This window comes from Crassostrea angulata, chromosome 9 (genome assembly GCF_025612915.1).
Source record: "Crassostrea angulata isolate pt1a10 chromosome 9, ASM2561291v2, whole genome shotgun sequence".
Lineage (NCBI taxonomy): Eukaryota > Metazoa > Mollusca > Bivalvia > Ostreida > Ostreidae > Magallana > Magallana angulata.
The window spans coordinates 16,384,152-16,403,762 of NC_069119.1; the positions used below are offsets into that span (position 1 = coordinate 16,384,152).

Below are 19,611 nucleotides of genomic sequence, written 5' to 3' on the forward strand. Positions count from 1 at the left end.
AACTTTTGCAAAAGCTAAAAAGTTCTTATCTGGTCATCGTTGCAACTGAAGTCGCCACAAGTTTGGCTCCGCCATCAGTCAGTCCCTTAGAGGTCTACCTTAATCAACGTAGCTTGACTCATTTCAGAAATGGATTCAGAGATTGAAATAATGTGTTGGATATTTCGAAGGAATGCAAAGTTCAATTAAATATTGAATCGAATACAAAAAGATACTACATATCGAACAACCCTAGTAAATGCATGCGTTCAATTAACAAAAAACATTCAATGGGGCACTAAAACTCCGCAAATCCTTGCTTATAAGTACATCAATTAGCAGGCACCCTCGGAAGGAACCTCTGCAATCAATTACGCCTGTGATGTATAGATGTCTGCCGCTACGGACCGCCATTTTACATTGTTTTATCCACAGTTGTATTTAAAACGGAAAAAAAATCTGCGGTCCTAGTCGCCAAACAAAACAACAGCCTGTTGATAGAATTGTCCCTTAGCCTTGCAATTATCTCCTTTGGGGACATGGCGAGTTTTTGTTTTGTTCAATCATATTATTGTACTATTATTCTAATGGCAGTAGGTCTCTACACCGCCGGGATGAATCCTAATGATAGAGATTTACAACGTAAAACAAATCGGAAACACGGAAGACACGCCGGGGAGCGATTAGCTGGAAACCTCCGATTGTGTACCAAAACTTGTAGGAGACCTCCTTATAAACCATGTGATATCTGCGACCGTAGCCTTTCCGATGACATAGTTTTTTGTTTTTTTTTTAAATACCGTAACAACGTTTATCTGATAATTCCAAGTAATCCAGAAAAACGATTATCCAAAAATGTGACCGAGATAAAATTATTTTGTCAGAATGTCATCTTTTGAAAGAAAACTTTGATATTAAGATGAATTGAGAAGGCTGGTAATTATTTGATTGTTACAGTCTATACTATACTACACATATCTAAAAGTGCCACAATTATGACATGTAACACATTTTTTCTATACTTTTAAGCAAATTTATTGTATCTTGCAACTGCGTGTTTTTACTTAATGATTGATTGCCGGTAAATGTGTTTGTAAGTGTCGCATCAAGAATATAACGTCCATATCGAGTTCAAAATACGCTAAACTTAAGTCATGAATTTAGGAAGTATGTCAAGAAAATGATAGAACCATTTTAACAAGAGCTTGGACTTTTTGAGTCAAACTGCAACGTGACGTGGGCCTGTCTATTTCATCGCAGCTACGCAGCCATGGCTCTTTGAAATCGACATAATTTGTCTGGCTTTTGAACTAAAACTACACAACTGTGTATATTTCACTTGAAGCCAGCGTCATTTTTAACTTGTTTTGACGCAAGAAATAGATAGCTACATCCAACCGAAAGTCCAAGGTATCGTTAAAATAGTTCTTAAAAAAAGATCCAATTCAAAGATTGAAAAAATTCCATTTTTTCTGTGAAAACGTAGGCGCTGCAAATTTTACTCAGCTTGGTTATAGAAGATTAAAGCACGTGGACTTTAATGAATTAGATGTGAATTGGTCACAAGATATAATAATGAGAAATTATTTAGATTATTTATAAAGTGCTCGCAGCATCATCTTTTAATCCCTGTGTTATAAAAAGACATAATCAGGAAATCAGTTTTTAATGAACGAAAAATCTGGAGAGAAAAAAACCGCAGCCTAACAAAAAGTTCGTTACATTATGATCATGAATTTATGAAAGTTTTTTTTAATAATCGTTAAAACTATTCACATCAATGGAAATTATTTTGAGCTGAAATATATATTCATCCAAATTTAAGGCAAAGCCTATTTGAAATCCCACCAAAATAGAACAAGAGACGAGCAGAGGAAAAAAAAAACCCACCAGCAAACTAATTTAAAGACATAGAGAATGTAAAAAATGTTGATTCCAAACTAAAAGCTATTCCATACAGTTATATGAATTGGTCTGATATTTCATTGTAGTCAAGAAGTGAAAAAAAAATTCTTGATATATCATCGGAAATAATAGGATACATGTTAATCGATTAATAATTGATTATGATAAATGATGATAAAAAAAACAGATAAAATAGAACAATGGCTTTCGAAAGCTCCGATTTTATTGAAGCATAATGCTATATATAGAATAAGGATACTCATTTTAACCAATTAATGAAAATCAGAGGTCTTAACAAATCGATATATCAAATACTGTAGGTCTTTCTTTCAAGTTCTTCGGTGTTAAAATTTTAAGATTTCTAAAAAATACCAATCGTAATGGTTTTAATTTCATGCTGCAATCACGGGGACCAATCCCGTTTTGACTTTTTTAAAAGACATTAAAGTCAAATCGGGCTTGGCCTGTGGCTACGATGATCAAAGTAAAAGCTTTGAAACGTTTTTACAAACTAATGACAGTATTCAATTAATTTCGCGGAAAAATGATAAATTGCGGACATGGTTGAATTAAAGCCATCATGTTTATTCGCCAACCTTCAGTATATTTTTAATAAAGAATTACTATTTTTATCAATATTTGAACTTGTCCTTATTACTCAATATTGTGCATTTCATCGTCAAAATCGTTTTACATTTTCATTCATCAAGAATTATAACAAAGAAGGCTGTTAAAGAACAATATAATGCCTGACTATTGATAGCTATAAAGATTCTCAAAGGGGAAAAAACATTAGCGTCTGGAAGACACTTGGAATTACAAGGTATGAGAGCTCTCGGGAATACAGAGTGGCTTACTGCTTAATGTCAAAAACAAAAATTACATACAAAATGTATCTTATTGAAATTTGAAAAATTATTCAATTGCAAACTAAAATCGTGATAGCGTGGTTAAGGATATATTCTCTTCCTTTTTTCATATGTTTTTTTAAATATATGTGACATGATATTCTTGTGATCGAATTCGGTTGATCTCAGTTGGTTTCATATGAGGCATACGGCCAGTAGTACTTACTCATTTATTATATAGTTTGCACACAAAGTACATAGAAATGTGATATTATTATTGCATTTGCACAAACTGAGTATTTACTACCTCATTTCTCAAGATATACAATGGGAATAGCATAATGTATAGCCCCGAATCGATAAGGCAGCCGAATCATGACATATATATATATATATATATATAATTTAACCCAGTATTTTTCCGTGTATGAAAAATACAGGCAACCATTAAAACTGAAAAATAAAACCTGTCATGTTTCGTGTACATTTTATTTTTTGTTACGAAAGATTTGTCGTACGACTTAATTTTTTATGTTGGAAAACCGCGCCATACTCGATGTATGCACAACTCTGATTCTCTGTATCGAGGCTTGTAATCCACAGTGTAAGTCTTTTGACATTTGTAAACTAGGTTATTTCAGCATATTTTTATGTGAATTATCTGTATGTTTCATGTCAGTAATGCTAAGCGATGCATATTCTTGAAATCTTGTATTTTATGTTTACCATGTGCTCGGTGTATGGGGCGCCATTTTGTCCATCATATTTCTGGTCATTTAATTTCGAGTTGCAGTTGATTAATTTACTTTAACTTGCTGTTTATCATATGAATAGACTGAATTCAACTGTTTAAATCATATGTGTAAGGTTTCATAATCTAATTGCAAACTCTGTCCTAATATTTTTTGTATGGAAACCTGTACCAGTCATTGATTGTTACATTTTTTTTTGTTACAGCTTTTTACCGTCGTCTGAGACGGTTATCTGTCTCCCAAATAAACTGATTTCACCGACACTTGTGAGTCCGACTTTTATTGGGGCAGAACAGTAAAAAGACTAGGATGTCTACCTCAGCAGAGCAGATCACTCCCGACTCAACAGAGGGCACCCAGGTCACTCCTGACCCTACAGAGGATGCCCGGGAATCACAGACGACTGATGGCAAGAGGCAGTACGTCACACAAGATGAAGAGGAGTATCAGGAAGAGTACTATCAGGATGAGGACTCCTTTGCCGACATCTTAGCGAAGAAGAGGGCTGATGTAAGCCGAGCAAAGGCTAGGATGGCATACACCGCCAGAGAATTGGAGCTCAGGAAACAACGAGTGGAACTCGATGCTGCAATGGAAATGCTACATCTCGAGAGAGAGGCTGCAGAAGCTGAAGCTGATTGTCAAGCCTTTGAATCGACCATGATACAGATGTCACCTATGAAGAGACGAACGAGTTCCTTAGGCGAAGTCAGCAACTTTAAACCAGGACAGGATCAATCCACTCCACGTCAACCTTCTGCATCGCCAGGACTACTGACCGGTACTTCCGATCCGACCCAACTTGACCCGGATGCACAACCCTATGTACCTGCAGCACAGCCTTTGGTTCCTGACACACAGCCGTCCGTGCCTGTCGCACAACCGTACGTGCCTACTGCACAGCCTTATGTGCGTGCCGCACAGCCGTACGTGCCTACTGCACAGCCTTATGTGCCTGCCCCACAGCCCAACGTGCCTGCCGCACAGCCTTACGTGCCTGCCGCACAACCTCACGTGCCTGCCGCACAGCCTCATGTGCCTGCCGCACAGCCTTACGTGCCTGCTGCACAACCTCACATGCCTGCCGCACAACCTCACGTGCCTGCCGCACAACCTTACGTGCCTGCCGCACAACCTCACGTGCCTGCCGCACAACCTCACGTGCCTGCCGCACAACCTCACGTGCCTGCCGCACAGCCATCCATGCCTGCCGCGCAGCCTCATGTGCCTGCCGCACACCCTCACGTGCCTACCGCACACCCTCACGTGCCTGTCGCACAACCGTATGTGGCTGCCTCACACCCCTTATCACCACTTGTGACTGATCAGGGACCACAAGTAACTGATGTTACCCGATTCCTCCTGAGGAAGGACTTGCTATTCTCCAGACTTACTCACTTTGACGATAGACCAGAATCATACAGTGCCTGGAAACACAGCTTTATGTGTGTAGTGAATGAGCTTCAAGTCTTGGACTCCGAGCAGATGGACCTTCTTATCAAGTACTTAGGTCCGGAATCTAAGAAGCACGCAACAAGCATGAGGACATCCAACATCTTCGACATCTCAAGAGGACTAAGAAGACTTTGGGAAAGGTTGGATGAGCGCTATGGTGCACCAGAACATGTGGAAGCATCCGTAAGAGCCAAACTGTTGAGTTTCCCAAAGCTTGGCAACAGAGATCATCAAAAACTTTACGATCTGTCAGACATTCTTATGGAGATGAAGTTTTTGAAGGAGGATCCGAAGTACAGTGCAATGTTGGCCTATCTAGACTCATCCTCAGGGATTAGACCCATCATTTCAAAACTTCCGTATGGCCTGCAGGAGAAATGGACCAACAGAGCCATGAAGTACAAGCTTGAACATCAGACTGTGTTTCCACCCTTTGGTGTGTTTGTTGACTTCATGAAGGAGATGAGCAGAGTGAAAAACGACCCAAGTTTTGCGTATCACACTGACGCTAACCACAACGAAAAGCAGCCTATGAACGTTCCAAGGGGAAGAGTGAACACGAAGAAAACCACAGTGTATCAACCAACAGGATCCGGAAATCTGAGCGAGCCGAAGCTTGATGTGTGTATAATTCACACCGGTCCGGGTGTTAAACACAGTGTCAATAACTGTCGAGTGTTTAAGGCCAAGCCTATTGAAGAACGTATGAAGTTGCTCCGTGAACACAGACTCTGTTTTCGGTGTTGTTCCGCAAGTCATAGGAAACAAGACTGTAAAGAGGCCATCATGTGCAAGGAATGCGGAAGTGAGTTCCACACTACGTCTCTCCATGTTGATTCGTCACCAGCTCCTACCACTGGAAGGGCCTCATCAGTTCATGGCGGGGAGGAGGCTCCTAGGCGTCAGCAAGTAACAAAAGAACAGCACGTCACAACCATAAACAGCAACTGCACAGAAGTAGGGAAGGAATTTAAGGGAAAATCTTGTGCAAGAATTGTTCCCGCGACTGTCACCTATGATGGAAGAGCTGTCTCTCTGTATGCTATGCTTGACGACCAGAGTAACAAGACCTTGGCTAAGAAGGAATTGTTTGACTTGCTGAACATCAATACAGAGACAATACCTTACCTGATGACGTCATGTTCTGGACAAGTGACAACCTTCGGGAGAACTGCCTCAGGACTCTATATTGAATCAGCCAGGGGTGAGACCAGACTACCCTTGCCGTGCACGTTAGAGTGTGATGAAATACCGAACAACTACCAAGAGATCCCTACACCTGACGTTGCTCTTCAGCACAAGCACATGCGGGATATAGCCGGCGACATCCTACCCATTGACGCTTCAAGAAAAATTCTGTTGCTGATAGGAAGAGACCTTCCTCAAGTCCACCATGTTCTTGAGCAGCGCATAGGACGTGACCACGAACCATTTGCACAGAGGTCACCCCTTGGTTGGACGATCATCGGCGACACATGCTTGTCTGGACAACACAGACCAAGAGCTGCGAATGTGTACAAGACCTTCATCACGGACAGCGGACGTGGAACTATTCTTGAACCATGTGCCCAGTACTTATCCGTGAGAGAGAAGCTTCCAACCAGAGATGTGACAAACAGATTACGGGTATCTGACACTTCATCTGATGAACACTTATTCAGACGCACACCAGATGATAACAAAGTGGGATCATCAGTGGAAGATAGGATGTTTATGGACATCATGAACAAAGAACTATTGATAGGTGAGGATGGAAAGTGGGTAGCTCCCCTACCCTTCCGCCAACCAAGATTACGACTACCAAACAACTATGAGGTTGCATTGAGACGTGCACGAGCCTTGGACGCAAGTCTCAAGAGAGATCCAGTAAAGAAGGAACACTTTGCGACCTTTATGACAAAGCTGTTCGACAACGATCATGCTGAGAAAGCACCCACTTCCAAGTCAACGCAGGAGCAGTGGTTTCTTCCTCTCTTCGGGGTCTACCACCCTCAGAAACCTCACCAGATCCGGGGCGTATTTGATTCCTCTGCGAAGTTCAAGGGAACCTCTTTGAACGACCAACTGCTGTCTGGCCCGAACCTCACCAACAGCTTGCTTGGAGTGTTGCTTCGTTTCAGGAAGGAGATGATTGCTGTCGTAGCAGACGTGCAGCACATGTTTCACTGCTTCACCGTCAGAGAAGAGCACAGAGACTTTCTCAGCTTCCTTTGGTACAAGGACAACGAGATCGGAACGGAACTAACAGAATTCCGAATGAAGGTCCACGTTTTTGGTAATAGTCCTTCTCCGGCCATAGCGACACTGGGCCTCAGGAAGATCTCAGAACTATCTGAGGAAAGCCATGGACCTGATGTCAAGGAGTTCATCAAGAGGAACTTCTACGTTGATGATGGTCTGACATCATGCTCAACAAGCCAAGAAGCAGTAGACCTGATGTGCAGAACCCAGGACGCATTGAAGCAATACGGGAACCTAAGGCTCCACAAGTTCGCATCAAACAGCGCGGATGTCATGAAGGCGTTTGAGCCACGAGACTTAGCACAGGACATCTACGACCTGAACCTTGATGAGGACCAGCTCGTGCAACGGAGTCTTGGTATGCGATGGAACTTGTCGAGTGATATGTTCGAGTTCCGCATCTCTACTGATGACAAGCCCACAACACGCAGAGGTGTACTGTCGACAGTGAACAGCCTCTTCGATCCATTAGGCTTTCTCTCACCTGTTATCATCAGCGGGAAACTCATTCTTAGAGACGTAGTGACCTGTACCTCAGACTGGGATGAGCCGCTGCCGGACCATATTCTGGCAAGCTGGGAAGAGTGGAGTTCATCTCTGAAGGAGTTGGAGAAGATCCACATACCCAGAACAACCGTGGTACATCTTAGCAAGGCAGTAAGAAAGGAACTGTGGACATATGCGGACGCGTCAGAGAAAGCCATAGCTGCCGTTTCTTACATGAAGGTGTACTACGAAGATGGCTCTGCGATGACTGGATTTCTACTAGGGAAGTCTAAAGTGGCACCAGTATCAGGCCATACCATACCCCGTTTAGAGCTTTGTGCAGCTGTTCTAGCCATTGAGATATCGCAGATAGTCATGGATCACATGGACATAATGTTCGACTCGGTGAAGTATTTTTCCGACAGTCGTGTGGTATTGGGGTATATCCACAATGATAAGAGACGATTTTTTATTTACGTCTCCAACAGGGTCGAGAAAATCAGAAGCCTTAGTGAGCCGTCGCAGTGGAACTTTGTGCCGACACACCTCAACCCTGCTGACGAGGGCACTAGAGGCGTAGTTCCTAAGGACATTGGAGAGTGTGCTTGGCTTAGAGGAACTACTCACCTGCAGCGCATTGACGACGAAACCAAGGCAGAAGGGTTTCCCCTACAGGAACCTCTGTCAGACAGAGAAGTCAGACCTGTATGTTTGAAGACTGAGTGTGAACCTATGCTTGGAACTCAGAGATATGAGAGATTTTCCAGCTGGGACAGATTGGTCGAGGGTATCGCCCTGCTCCAGCGATTCATCATAAGCAGAAAGGGAGGTAAATCACAGATTTTACCGAAGTCCATAGACTACTCTCAAAGAGCAGAAAACTACATTATCAAGACAGTGCAAAGAGAAGTCTATTGTGAGGAGATTTACTGTCTGAGGTCCAAACAACCATTGCCGAAGAATAGCAGCATTCTTGCATTGAGTCCGTTCCTCGACGACGATGGTATTGTTAGAGTTGGTGGACGCTTAAGACATCTCAACGATGCGACTGTCTGCAAGAACCCTATACTGATACCGGGGAAGCATCACATTGCGACCTTACTTGTACGCAAGTACCATCAACTGGTGCAACACCAAGGGCGCCACTTTACGGAGGGAAAGGTCAGGTCCTGTGGGTTCTGGGTCACCGGCTGCAAGCGCCTTGTTTCGTCCCTCATTCACAAGTGTGTTACTTGTCGGCGACAACGTGGGAGCTTCGCAACCCAGAAGATGTCTGACTTGCCTACAGACCGCATACTGCCAGGAGAGCCACCGTTCACTTCGGTGGGAGTAGATATCTTTGGGCCCTGGGACGTCGTGACTCGTCGCACTCGGGGAGTTCCAGCCAACGGCAAACGATGGGCAGCACTGTTCACATGTCTGGTGACACGCGCAGTCCATGTCGAGGTAGTAGAGGAGATGTCCGCATCATCCTTCATCAACGCCCTGAAGCGCTTTACAGCCATACGAGGACAGGCAAAGGAGTACCGTTCCGACAGAGGAACCAACTTTGTTGGCGCTACCGACCCTCTACAGATCGACGCAATCAACGTGGAAGATCGTCAGGTCAAGGATTTCCTGCACTCTCGGGGAACAACCTGGATTTTCAACCCGCCCCATGCATCCCATATGGGTGGAGCTTGGGAGCGCATGATAGGGTTGACACGGCGCATATTGGACAACATGTTGAAGGATCATTCAGCACAGGGTCTTACGCACGAGGTACTTACCACCTTTCTGGCCGAGGCAAGTGCGATCATAAATTCTCGCCCACTTACCGCCGTTTCGTCAGATCCAGACTCGCCTTTTGTCCTTACCCCAAGCATTTTGCTTACTCAGAAGACGGATGTACCGACCGAAGCTGTATGCGACACAACTGCTAAGGACCTCTTCAAGGTACAGTGGAAGAGAGTACAGCACCTCGCCAAGATGTTCTGGGACAAATGGAAGAAGGAATACCTGCATACCTTGCAAGCGCGTAAGAAGTGGCATCATGGTCAACGTAACATTAGTGTTGGTGACATAGTGTTGTTAAAGGATGTCGAAACCCATCGCAACAACTGGCCGCTTGGACGCATTACTGCAACGTTTCCTGGCAAGGACAACTTGGTTCGCAAGGTTGAAGTACGTGTCAGCAAGGACGGCAAGACCACCTCTTACGTCAGACCAGTGACGGAACTCATTTTATTATTGGAGAACTGAATGTTTTCTGTACTAAATTGTATTCAAATCTTGTGTGATATAATTTTATATATCAGACGGGGAGTGTCATGTTTCGTGTACATTTTATTTTTTGTTACGAAAGATTTGTCGTACGACTTAATTTTTTATGTTGGAAAACCGCGCCATACTCGATGTATGCACAACTCTGATTCTCTGTATCGAGGCTTGTAATCCACAGTGTAAGTCTTTTGACATTTGTAAACTAGGTTATTTCAACATATTTTTATGTGAATTATCTGTATGTTTCATGTCAGTAATGCTAAGCGATGCATATTCTTGAAATCTTGTATTTTATGTTTACCATGTGCTCGGTGTATGGGGCGCCATTTTGTCCATCATATTTCTGGTCATTTAATTTCGAGTTGCAGTTGATTAATTTACTTTAACTTGCTGTTTATCATATGAATAGACTGAATTCAACTGTTTAAATCATATGTGTAAGGTTTCATAATCTAATTGCAAACTCTGTCCTAATATTTTTTGTATGGAAACCTGTACCAGTCATTGATTGTTACATTTTTTTTGTTACAGCTTTTTACCGTCGTCTGAGACGGTTATCTGTCTCCCAAATAAACTGATTTCACCGACACTTGTGAGTCCGACTTTTATTGGGGCAGAACAAAACCCACTTTCAAACGCATGATTCAGCTATGTTCAGATCATAAAGTGACAACTTTCATCCAAATTTCCCCATAATGCTTGATACCTTTATACCAGAATGATACAAAGTGTCCATTTTTGTTTAGACTAAGTTTATCTCATTGAGAAGAAGAGTTCTATAGAAGCCATAGTGGAACGGACAAATTTTCGTGTTAAAACATATGAAATACTGTGGTTTCATCAATATTCGTTGAATATCAATTTTCGTGGATTTCGTTTTTGAGTTGATCCACGAAATTAAATGTTCATTGAAATGCAACTTCTATTAACATTTTGTATTGATTGGGTCATTGGCCACGAATTTACATAATATTATCCTTGAAACTGTGATTTTCACTTTATCCACGAAAATTGATACTTTTGAATATTAATGAAACCACAGTATTGTTTCATTATGTTTTTATATATAGTTTATGGGTAAGATAAAATCAAATCTCAAAGTCTGAGATAAATTTGAAATGTGTTTTGCTGACTGCCTATCTTCTTTTTCGTACTTTCTCTACGCTGTTATTCATTTATAAGAGTATTCAGTATCTTGTCATTGTCATGCGTCTTCATTGTCCATTCTATTGCCAAGGAATATCGGAAACACATAATTCTATCTCACCAATTAATACTAGCAGTTATTCAAGCCAATACTTCGGCGACCCCTTACAGCTCATCAGATAAACTAAAAAACTCTTTACTTCCTGTAACAAGGACACTATATGTCTGGGGTTTTTTTTTCCAAAGAAGTATTCATCTTGCATACATAACGTAATAGAAATACATCCATAATGGAATATTCAGAGACACGATCTTAAACATTCCTGACGATAAGATGCCCATGGGTCTTAACAGTCACCTGGATATGATTTAGCAGAGCTTTAGAAATATCGTAACACTTTCAAAAGCATATTTTGATAAAAATGTAGAATTTTATATGTTATGTTAGGTTTAATGAAACACATCAAATTTGGTTTATATAGATGGATTAGTTTCGAAAAGTTTTAAAAATGTTTAATTTCATTTCATAATTATAATGATGGCAGTTCAAGGGAAAAAAAATCCTTATTTTTTTAGTATTTAATTTGAATTGTCAAAGTGACATTGACCTTTGACCTTCATGGAATGTTGTGTAATGAACGACTCTTAAATCTCAGGTAATCTGAGGTCTTTAAAACTTATGACATGTCGTTCGAAATTTATAGCTGTTAATTTTTAAAATTTTAAACACTGTTACATAAACTGTTACATGTATAATTACATGAGTTGATGATCATTTTAACCCTCAAATAACAAGGATTTCAATTGAGGTGCTGACATGTTTTTAAAAGGTAAAGGGTCATTTAAGGAGGATGAATAGGCGACAAATTAATAATTAGAACCTTCAGTTTTAAGGTATGATTTAAAAAAAATCAAAACATAATACTCGGTATTTTTGCAACACAATTTGAGTATTTTTCAAGCTCTTGATACAACACTCAAAATCTCATCTTAAAGGAGATAATTATAGTCTAAAATAGCTTTTTTTTTGTTAATCAATCATAAAACTTTTGAATACCTGTTACATTGAATTTTTTTCTCATAACAAAAATCTACCTGGATTTGATATAGAAGGAAAAAACTCAATGTTAACAAAAGGTCTTTCACCGAATGGCGGAAATACCTGTCGATTGCTTTTTTGGTATAGATTGATCATAATTTACAGTATTGCATTTCGTAAAAATATGTTCACTTGTAAATAAAATTCACAATTCAGATCACATCTCCAATTATAATACAAAGGTGCAAAAAAAAAAAATCATTTCTTCCTTGATTTAAATGCAAGACGTGATTTTTGTTATATACCAGTACTTTTTTCTCTCCATAGATCTATATTTGTACATGACAGCATTCAAAAATAATAAAACGCAAAGTAGATATGACAAGCACCACAAGTTCATTGAACCCCGTAATAATTCACTTGATGACCATTATCAATTACCCTGGAACTCTGCCAAAATGACCATTAATTGTTGAGGATATGTTTCCTTGTCAATGAACTTTGATGAATTTATCATATGATGCCAAGACCAATCCAGGTTTTTTTTCTATGTATAACGTCCGCACTGACGAATTGGTTTTGAGACATGGCATTTAAATAAAACAAATACATGAACAAAAACAAATATTACATGTACTCTTCATGTTTTAAAAAAAACTTGTACTAGGATTTTAAATAACAATATTTACACTTGTAAATATTTTCCCTTATATAACAATGTTTGCGCAATCCGCTGTTATTCTTTCATACCATCATTATAGGTCAAGAGGTCAAAATAGCGGATGAATAATCTCAGTCACTACTTTTTCTATGTACTAATCAAACTAACGACTTTTGCTGAAACACACCATGGCACCTACTACTTATCTTTATGAAAACTTCATTTAGGGATTTATAAGAAAACGTATCTGTAAATTTTGTTATACGAAGTTTTATTCATTTTTTGTCTTACAAAATGTAACATTAATTGGCGGGCATAAATAATTCATGTATTAAAGATAGGCCTGTAAACAGAATAATGTTTATGAATCGACATCGTAACGAGGCGTTCTTAAAGATTACAATCGCAATTTGTCAAAGAAGTTAAAATCAGTTCAAATTCATTTCTGACTCGTAAAACAAGCCTTGATCAAAATTGCAAACGCGCAATATCACACTCAGACCTTTCGTGTTTAGTCCATTCGCGGTCTAAAACTGCTTGTGCTTCTCCGTCCGTTTTCTTCCGTAAAATGAAGTAAAATTCCTTTCATCTATAATGTCGTAGAAAAATCATTATGCCCTTCATTCTTCAATGTGATTCTGAGATAGAGTTTCCCCTGAGAATGCTTATGTAGACTCTTACTCAGCTTTACAAATTTCCAACCGCTCTGCGACTTCAACAGAAATGGTACTATTCCGCCAAGCTTCAATCGTTTTTTTTCGACTGTACAAGTGAATTTTCTTTTCTGTTTCACTTTATTATTATAAAAAAGTGTTTTCTTGTCAAAAGTTGTCATTTTTGGGAATTGATTTTAATCAACTCTCCTCTGCAGTTACTCTGACAAACCGAAAATGAAACAGTGTTTGGACCAAAGCACAAATCATCGCCGCTGACAAAAATTAGTTCTTGAGAATAATTGATAAATCCGAAATAATGTATGCTATAGCATTGTTTTTCAAGGAAACATATTTATAAATACCTTGAAAATAGTCAGATTTTAAATGGTACGAACAATTAAGATATGTTTTGTAGTTGTATGTATTCTTACGCCAGAGTTCAAATACTCTCGTTCACCTCGACGCTAGGCTGTCTCCGTAAATCTCCAACAAGCCGAGCGTTTGGTTGAACGAGACGAGAGTTCAATATTGCTTGGATCCATAAATTTTCAAGAAATATTTCTATCACTGATACATAGTTTGATTAATTTATCATATCTTTGAATAATACTTAACATGATTCATATGGGGTTTTATCAACATTCTTGTGTCGAAAAAGTCCGAAATGGTCAATTTATTAGCTTTTTTGCCAACTAATATCTTTATACAAGTTGCTGTCCTTTTAAAAAGGACTACAATACGTGGACCTTTTGCATGTGTTTCCAACGAAAACGTGAAAGCCTTAAAATTATCAGAGATTCCTCAGAATCCAGCCCTCTGCTTTTAACCACTTGTACGTTGTATTGCGTATACATGCATGTATAGCCCTGACTTTTTATCTCAGAATCTTCTAAAATAATTATGATTTATCTATGAATGAAGTTAACATGTATGGTATCAGGCATTCGGTGAATTCTGCTATTTGTACACACATTACGATTCGCTTTACTTTATTAACTTTACAGTGACAGCTTTGTGTAAATTAAAAAATTTCATATTTTGATGCATTTTTCTTGAGATTTAAACTTTTATAGTGACATAATTATTCAATCATACTTAAATTATTAAAAAATTTAATCGGGAAGTTCTCTAGCCTCACCTACTATAAATGTAAAGTTAAGTTACATGTGTATTCGGAAAACAACAAAACATTGCAAATTATGCTATTTGATGCATGTTGTAGTTTCGGCATAACATTAACTTATTTCATAATACTGATAGTTCATATCACATGCCAATCATTTCTTTAAAAGGAATACCTTGTCTGTACCGTTTACCGACAACTTTACAATTACAGCGCCTTTGAACTTATATGTGTCATATGGCAAGGAATCCCGATCCCGATTCAGATAAACTTGTGCTAGCCTGGTTCCCTGAGCTACCCATTACGCACAGGAACCAGGCAAGATCATGCGCAGGCTGAATTTTCCCCATAGCATCCGGTTTAACCTCGCTTATATATTTTCTGCGTGGACCTCAGGGTCCACGCAATAAAGTCTTCATGACATGATAAAATCAGAAATATTTTATATTGGAAGCTTAAAAAAATCTAAATATCTTTTAAAAAGAAAATTAGAGGAAATGCGGGCTAAGCAATATTAATTTTAGTTTAAATATTTATTCCAATTTAGTAATAAAACCTTATAGACATTCTGATATCAACTCATTTCATTGAAGAATAGAAACTTTACATCTTATACAGATGTCTACTAAACTTCAGATAACTATATTTATTTTTATCATCTTTTAAGTTGAGGAAAAAAGGTAGGGACCTTGACCTGACCATTATGCGAAAACAAGCTGGTCAAATTTGATTGAACCTATAGAATCATTTGTTTACCGGTATATGATCTGTTTGACTATGTCAAAATTTCATGAATTTTTAGGACGCTGGATCTTCAACAGATTAACCATCAGATCTACCTTAATTCTATGTATTTTGTTCTCTCAAAGTATGGATAGTGTCTCGATCGATCGCGAAACACAATTGGCACAATCATAAAGTTTTTCTCAGACAAATATTCTTAAATTCACTTCGGTATAAATGTCAATTTTAAAAAGCTGAGTTATACAGTACACTCTTACAGTCTTAATTTACATGTATCTATTTATAAGTGCGAAATAACAAAAGTATAGAGAGGCGTGCCAATTTGTTTCGATTAAAACGCGTGGGAAAATTTCAGAAAGTTAAACGATGAAATGCAACCTCATCATCATCAAATATAGTAGCTTTAATTTGATCCGTTTAGTACAAAAAGTTGTTTTATATTTCTCATCACTGCAAGCCATTCATTTCCAAGGTTCGGTTTCAATATGGAGATTACTTTTCAGATCAAGTTTCAGACATCATAATCACTCCATATAAAGCGTCGCGGCATATCTAGAACGTAACAAATAATGAAGTATTGGGCTATGAGAATCAGGTTCACCTGTCCTTGATTACAAAAGCTTTCACTTTATAATGAAAGTACAAATGGTCGGCTTGCAAAAGTAAGTAAAGAGTGCAATGAAAGCTTTAAAACTAATACATGGGGGGTTGAAATACTGTGATTTCATCAATATTCGTTGAATACCAATTTTCGTGGATTTCGTTGTTAAGTTGATCGATGAAAGTATATGTTCATTGTAGTGCAATTTTTATCAACATTTTGAATATTGATAGGGCATTGGCCATGAATTTATGTACATATGTATCCTTGAAACTCTGATTTTCACTTTATCCACGAAAATTGATACCCTTGAATATTAATGAAACCACAGTATATTCCATAAACAGAGAAATATATTGTTCAGCTTGAACTACTTTTAAAAATTACACACAGGTGAAAAAGACAGGTTGATGAGTCTCCGTGCTGTAAGTGACATAGGGCTGACGTCATTAAATGACCGATTCCTAATTTCCGGTGTCTGGTTTTGACGGTTTTGTCACTGAATTCTGGGAAAAAATTACAAAACCTATCAATTCAGTCTTGAAGTACTAACAAGAATAAAAACCAGTTCGATGCAGAAAATCTTGGGTTCGAAAAGTGTAATGCCTTTTTTCTCTTTTGATTTAAGAGGACTGGAAGGTCATGGCCATTTGTGAACTATATTAACTTCCTTAAAAAGAAGAGCTCTATATAAAGATATAGAAAAAAATAATCAAATTCTAAAGCTAAAATATGTCATTTTTTTTTAATAAAGTTTCAAAAAAAAAAATAACAGAGCATAAATCCAAATCTGAAAACTTATACTTGATCTAATGGCTAATAAGTGGACCACCCAGCCTCTTTAAGCATTTAGGGCAACATGAAAAGGGGGATGAGTCACGTCTCACGACGGAGGGAGGTGTTATTATTATCGGGTTCTAGACTTAGTCTCTGTGCTTAACACGTAATATCTATTCCCCAACTTTTAGAACAAATCCAAACGGATTTTGTGCAGACATCGAAAGTTGAAACATTGCAAATATGAATAACGACAACAGTAATTAGCGCGGAATTTTTTTTTTGATAACAAAAAAACAAAATCACGACTGCGAAACCGCTAAACTCCCAACGAAGTCTCATCTCGGTTTGTGTGCAAACGAGATCTGGCGGGAGTTTCGGCGAGGCTGACGTTTCGTGTAAATATTTGAATTGAAAAGCACAGGGGATTCAATGGGTGATCACGCTCATTTCTATTTCTATCTTCTAGCTGTTTTATTGTAAAACAATATCTAATGGATGACTAATCAATTGAAGAATTTTACATCACAAAAGAAAATATTTGACATTACATTATTTTCTTATATATATAAAACAAAATTCGTCACTGATTCCTGATTTTATGCGATGGAAGTAGTACAGGCTAGAAGTTTAGAAGATTTTGAGCAAAATTTGAATTGATATCGTAAAAGCAAAATGATATTGAAATTTCGAGAAAATGGTAGAGGTGGTTTTGATGGTAGGGGATCGAGGGTGGGGATTGGTGGGGGCTGTATCAGAATTCAAATTGACTATCTTATTTCATAGTCTCGATTTTTAGATGTTTTATTTTTTTCGTCTGCAAAGATTTCCGAACGTCTCAATTGCGAATTGGTGAATAAGACTTTAAAAGATCCAGACTGGTTTCAAAATTATATCATATTTTCTCCCATTCTCTCTTCTGTGAATTCGTCGATTTTCTAGGTGTTAGTATGTATTTACGTAGTATATCTACGATTTTTGCGTCGTTTTCATCCAATGTAATTATAATTTTATGTAATATCAAATACACATTTGTACAATATACGTCACAAAAACATTCTTGAAGTATTTTATCAAGATATTTTAAAACAATATGCTTGCTGTCATGTTTTTCTGTAGTCCAATGGGTTGTATATATATTTATAGCTCAAGGACGGGCCATCGATTTGAATAGAGGCTTAGGGCAAGATACCTTTTTATGGAAGATCCGTAAAGGAATTTTACTTTGAAGACTACTTATTAAGTCTACAAGGACTGATTATTTCTATCCCCTTCCATGGAAAAAAATACTCAATAAATGGTAATAAAATCGCTCTCGCCTAATATTGCTTTAATTTTGTCATTTCTTTGCGTTGTAAAAAAAACAAAAAACAAACCAGAATTGTTTAACGCTCGGGTCATAATGAGAAAAAAAGAATTAAGAAAAATAAAATGGGCAGGCATAAATCTTGATGAAACAATAAAAATCTTGGACTGTGATTGTCTAGATATCAATATCACTGCACGATATGACTCATCAATACGGTATGACAGTTCATAAAAAATCTCGCCAAAGTAACAAAGAGACCCCCTTATTAAGGTTTGTGTTGAAATGATTATGGTAGCAAATTTATTTTTTCGGTGAATAAACGTTTACAAAATAGACAATCATATGTGTTGCAATACATCTTTTAAAATTCCTTATCCTACATTTTCACTTTTGTTTTTTGATTTTTTGGGGGTATTTATTTTTTGTTTTGTTTTGTTTTTTGTTCTTGTTTGGCTAACTTTGAAAAGAAGCAATTTTATGAAAATGTTCATGTGATAGCCACGTGCATGGTTTCAAGATGTCATTTGATAACCACCCATATGATATTAAATATAGAAACTGCAGACAATGAATTAATAAACATCGCCATAGCGAACGAATAATCCTCTTTGAACAGAATATTGTTCACAACTATCTTGATAATGAAGTAATTTTCATTACTAAAAATAGATGTAGTTGCTTTTAGTAATCTTCAAAGATGCCTCTCTTATTATGCATCTGCCGGAAACCCGCCCAATAAACCTTAATTAAAACTTCTTTGACGTAACACCTGATTCGGTTGATAATGTTACTGGTGAGAGACAAAAGGCACTGTCTTCATCATGTGTGGTGGATAGTGTATGTAGGTAGGTAGCCTGCAATAATTAGATCGATTTTTGTTGTTACGAGTCATATCAAGAAATACTTCTGAATAATTCATCTACTGAGTATACCCAACAGGTATCAATCGCTGACCTTATATTTCAAAACTTCGAATGGAAGGGAAAGGGTGGGGTTGGGGTGGGGGTGGGGGTGGGTTGCAAAATTATAATAAAAATCTTGAACATTCCTCTTTCCAATTCCTTTTATGACACCATGTGTGCTCAATTTTTAAAACCCTGTCTACAAAAATCATCAATATTTATTAACATGTCCTTTATTTCTGTCCGCTGTGTTTGTTTGCACAACTCACTATATTAGTCATGTCGTCTTTTTTCTCCATATAATCAGCCGAATCATAATGTATTTGGGAATTGAAAGGCTGGTACAATTCAACCTGAACGTCTGATTGTTTTTGATGTGGGATTGTAAACATTATTGAGCCCGACCTAATAACATCTGTTATAACACATGCCAATAACACTTCTACCTCCGCGGCGATTTTACAAAGTATGTTATTGGTAAATTTCATTGCATGTGGGGCTTAAACTTTTAATTCTGAGCTGGATAATTATGACAAGACCAAAATAGCATTGTCACGCCCAGCAAAGGTGCACTTTCCGCAAAAAAGAACAACAAAACAAAAACAAAATTTAAAGAATCCCCCCCCCAAACACCCCCCCCAAAAAAAAAACAAAACAAAAAAACAAAACAGAAAAAAACTACCTCCCTTTCGCCGAAAACACCCCCCCAAAAAAAACCAAAAAAA

General features: G+C 38.1%; 1 protein-coding gene across 1 annotated transcript; it reads left to right on the forward strand.

Moving 5' to 3' along the window:
- The first annotated feature begins 3,207 nt into the window (after positions 1-3,207).
- Positions 3,208-10,517, forward strand: LOC128162149 (uncharacterized). Its single transcript, XM_052825339.1, has 3 exons — positions 3,208-3,336; positions 3,690-10,107; positions 10,460-10,517. Exon 2 carries the CDS (start codon positions 3,794-3,796, stop codon positions 9,905-9,907), a length of 6,114 nt encoding a protein of 2,037 aa, XP_052681299.1. The 5' UTR covers positions 3,208-3,336; positions 3,690-3,793; the 3' UTR covers positions 9,908-10,107; positions 10,460-10,517.
- The last annotated feature ends 9,094 nt before the right edge of the window (positions 10,518-19,611 follow it).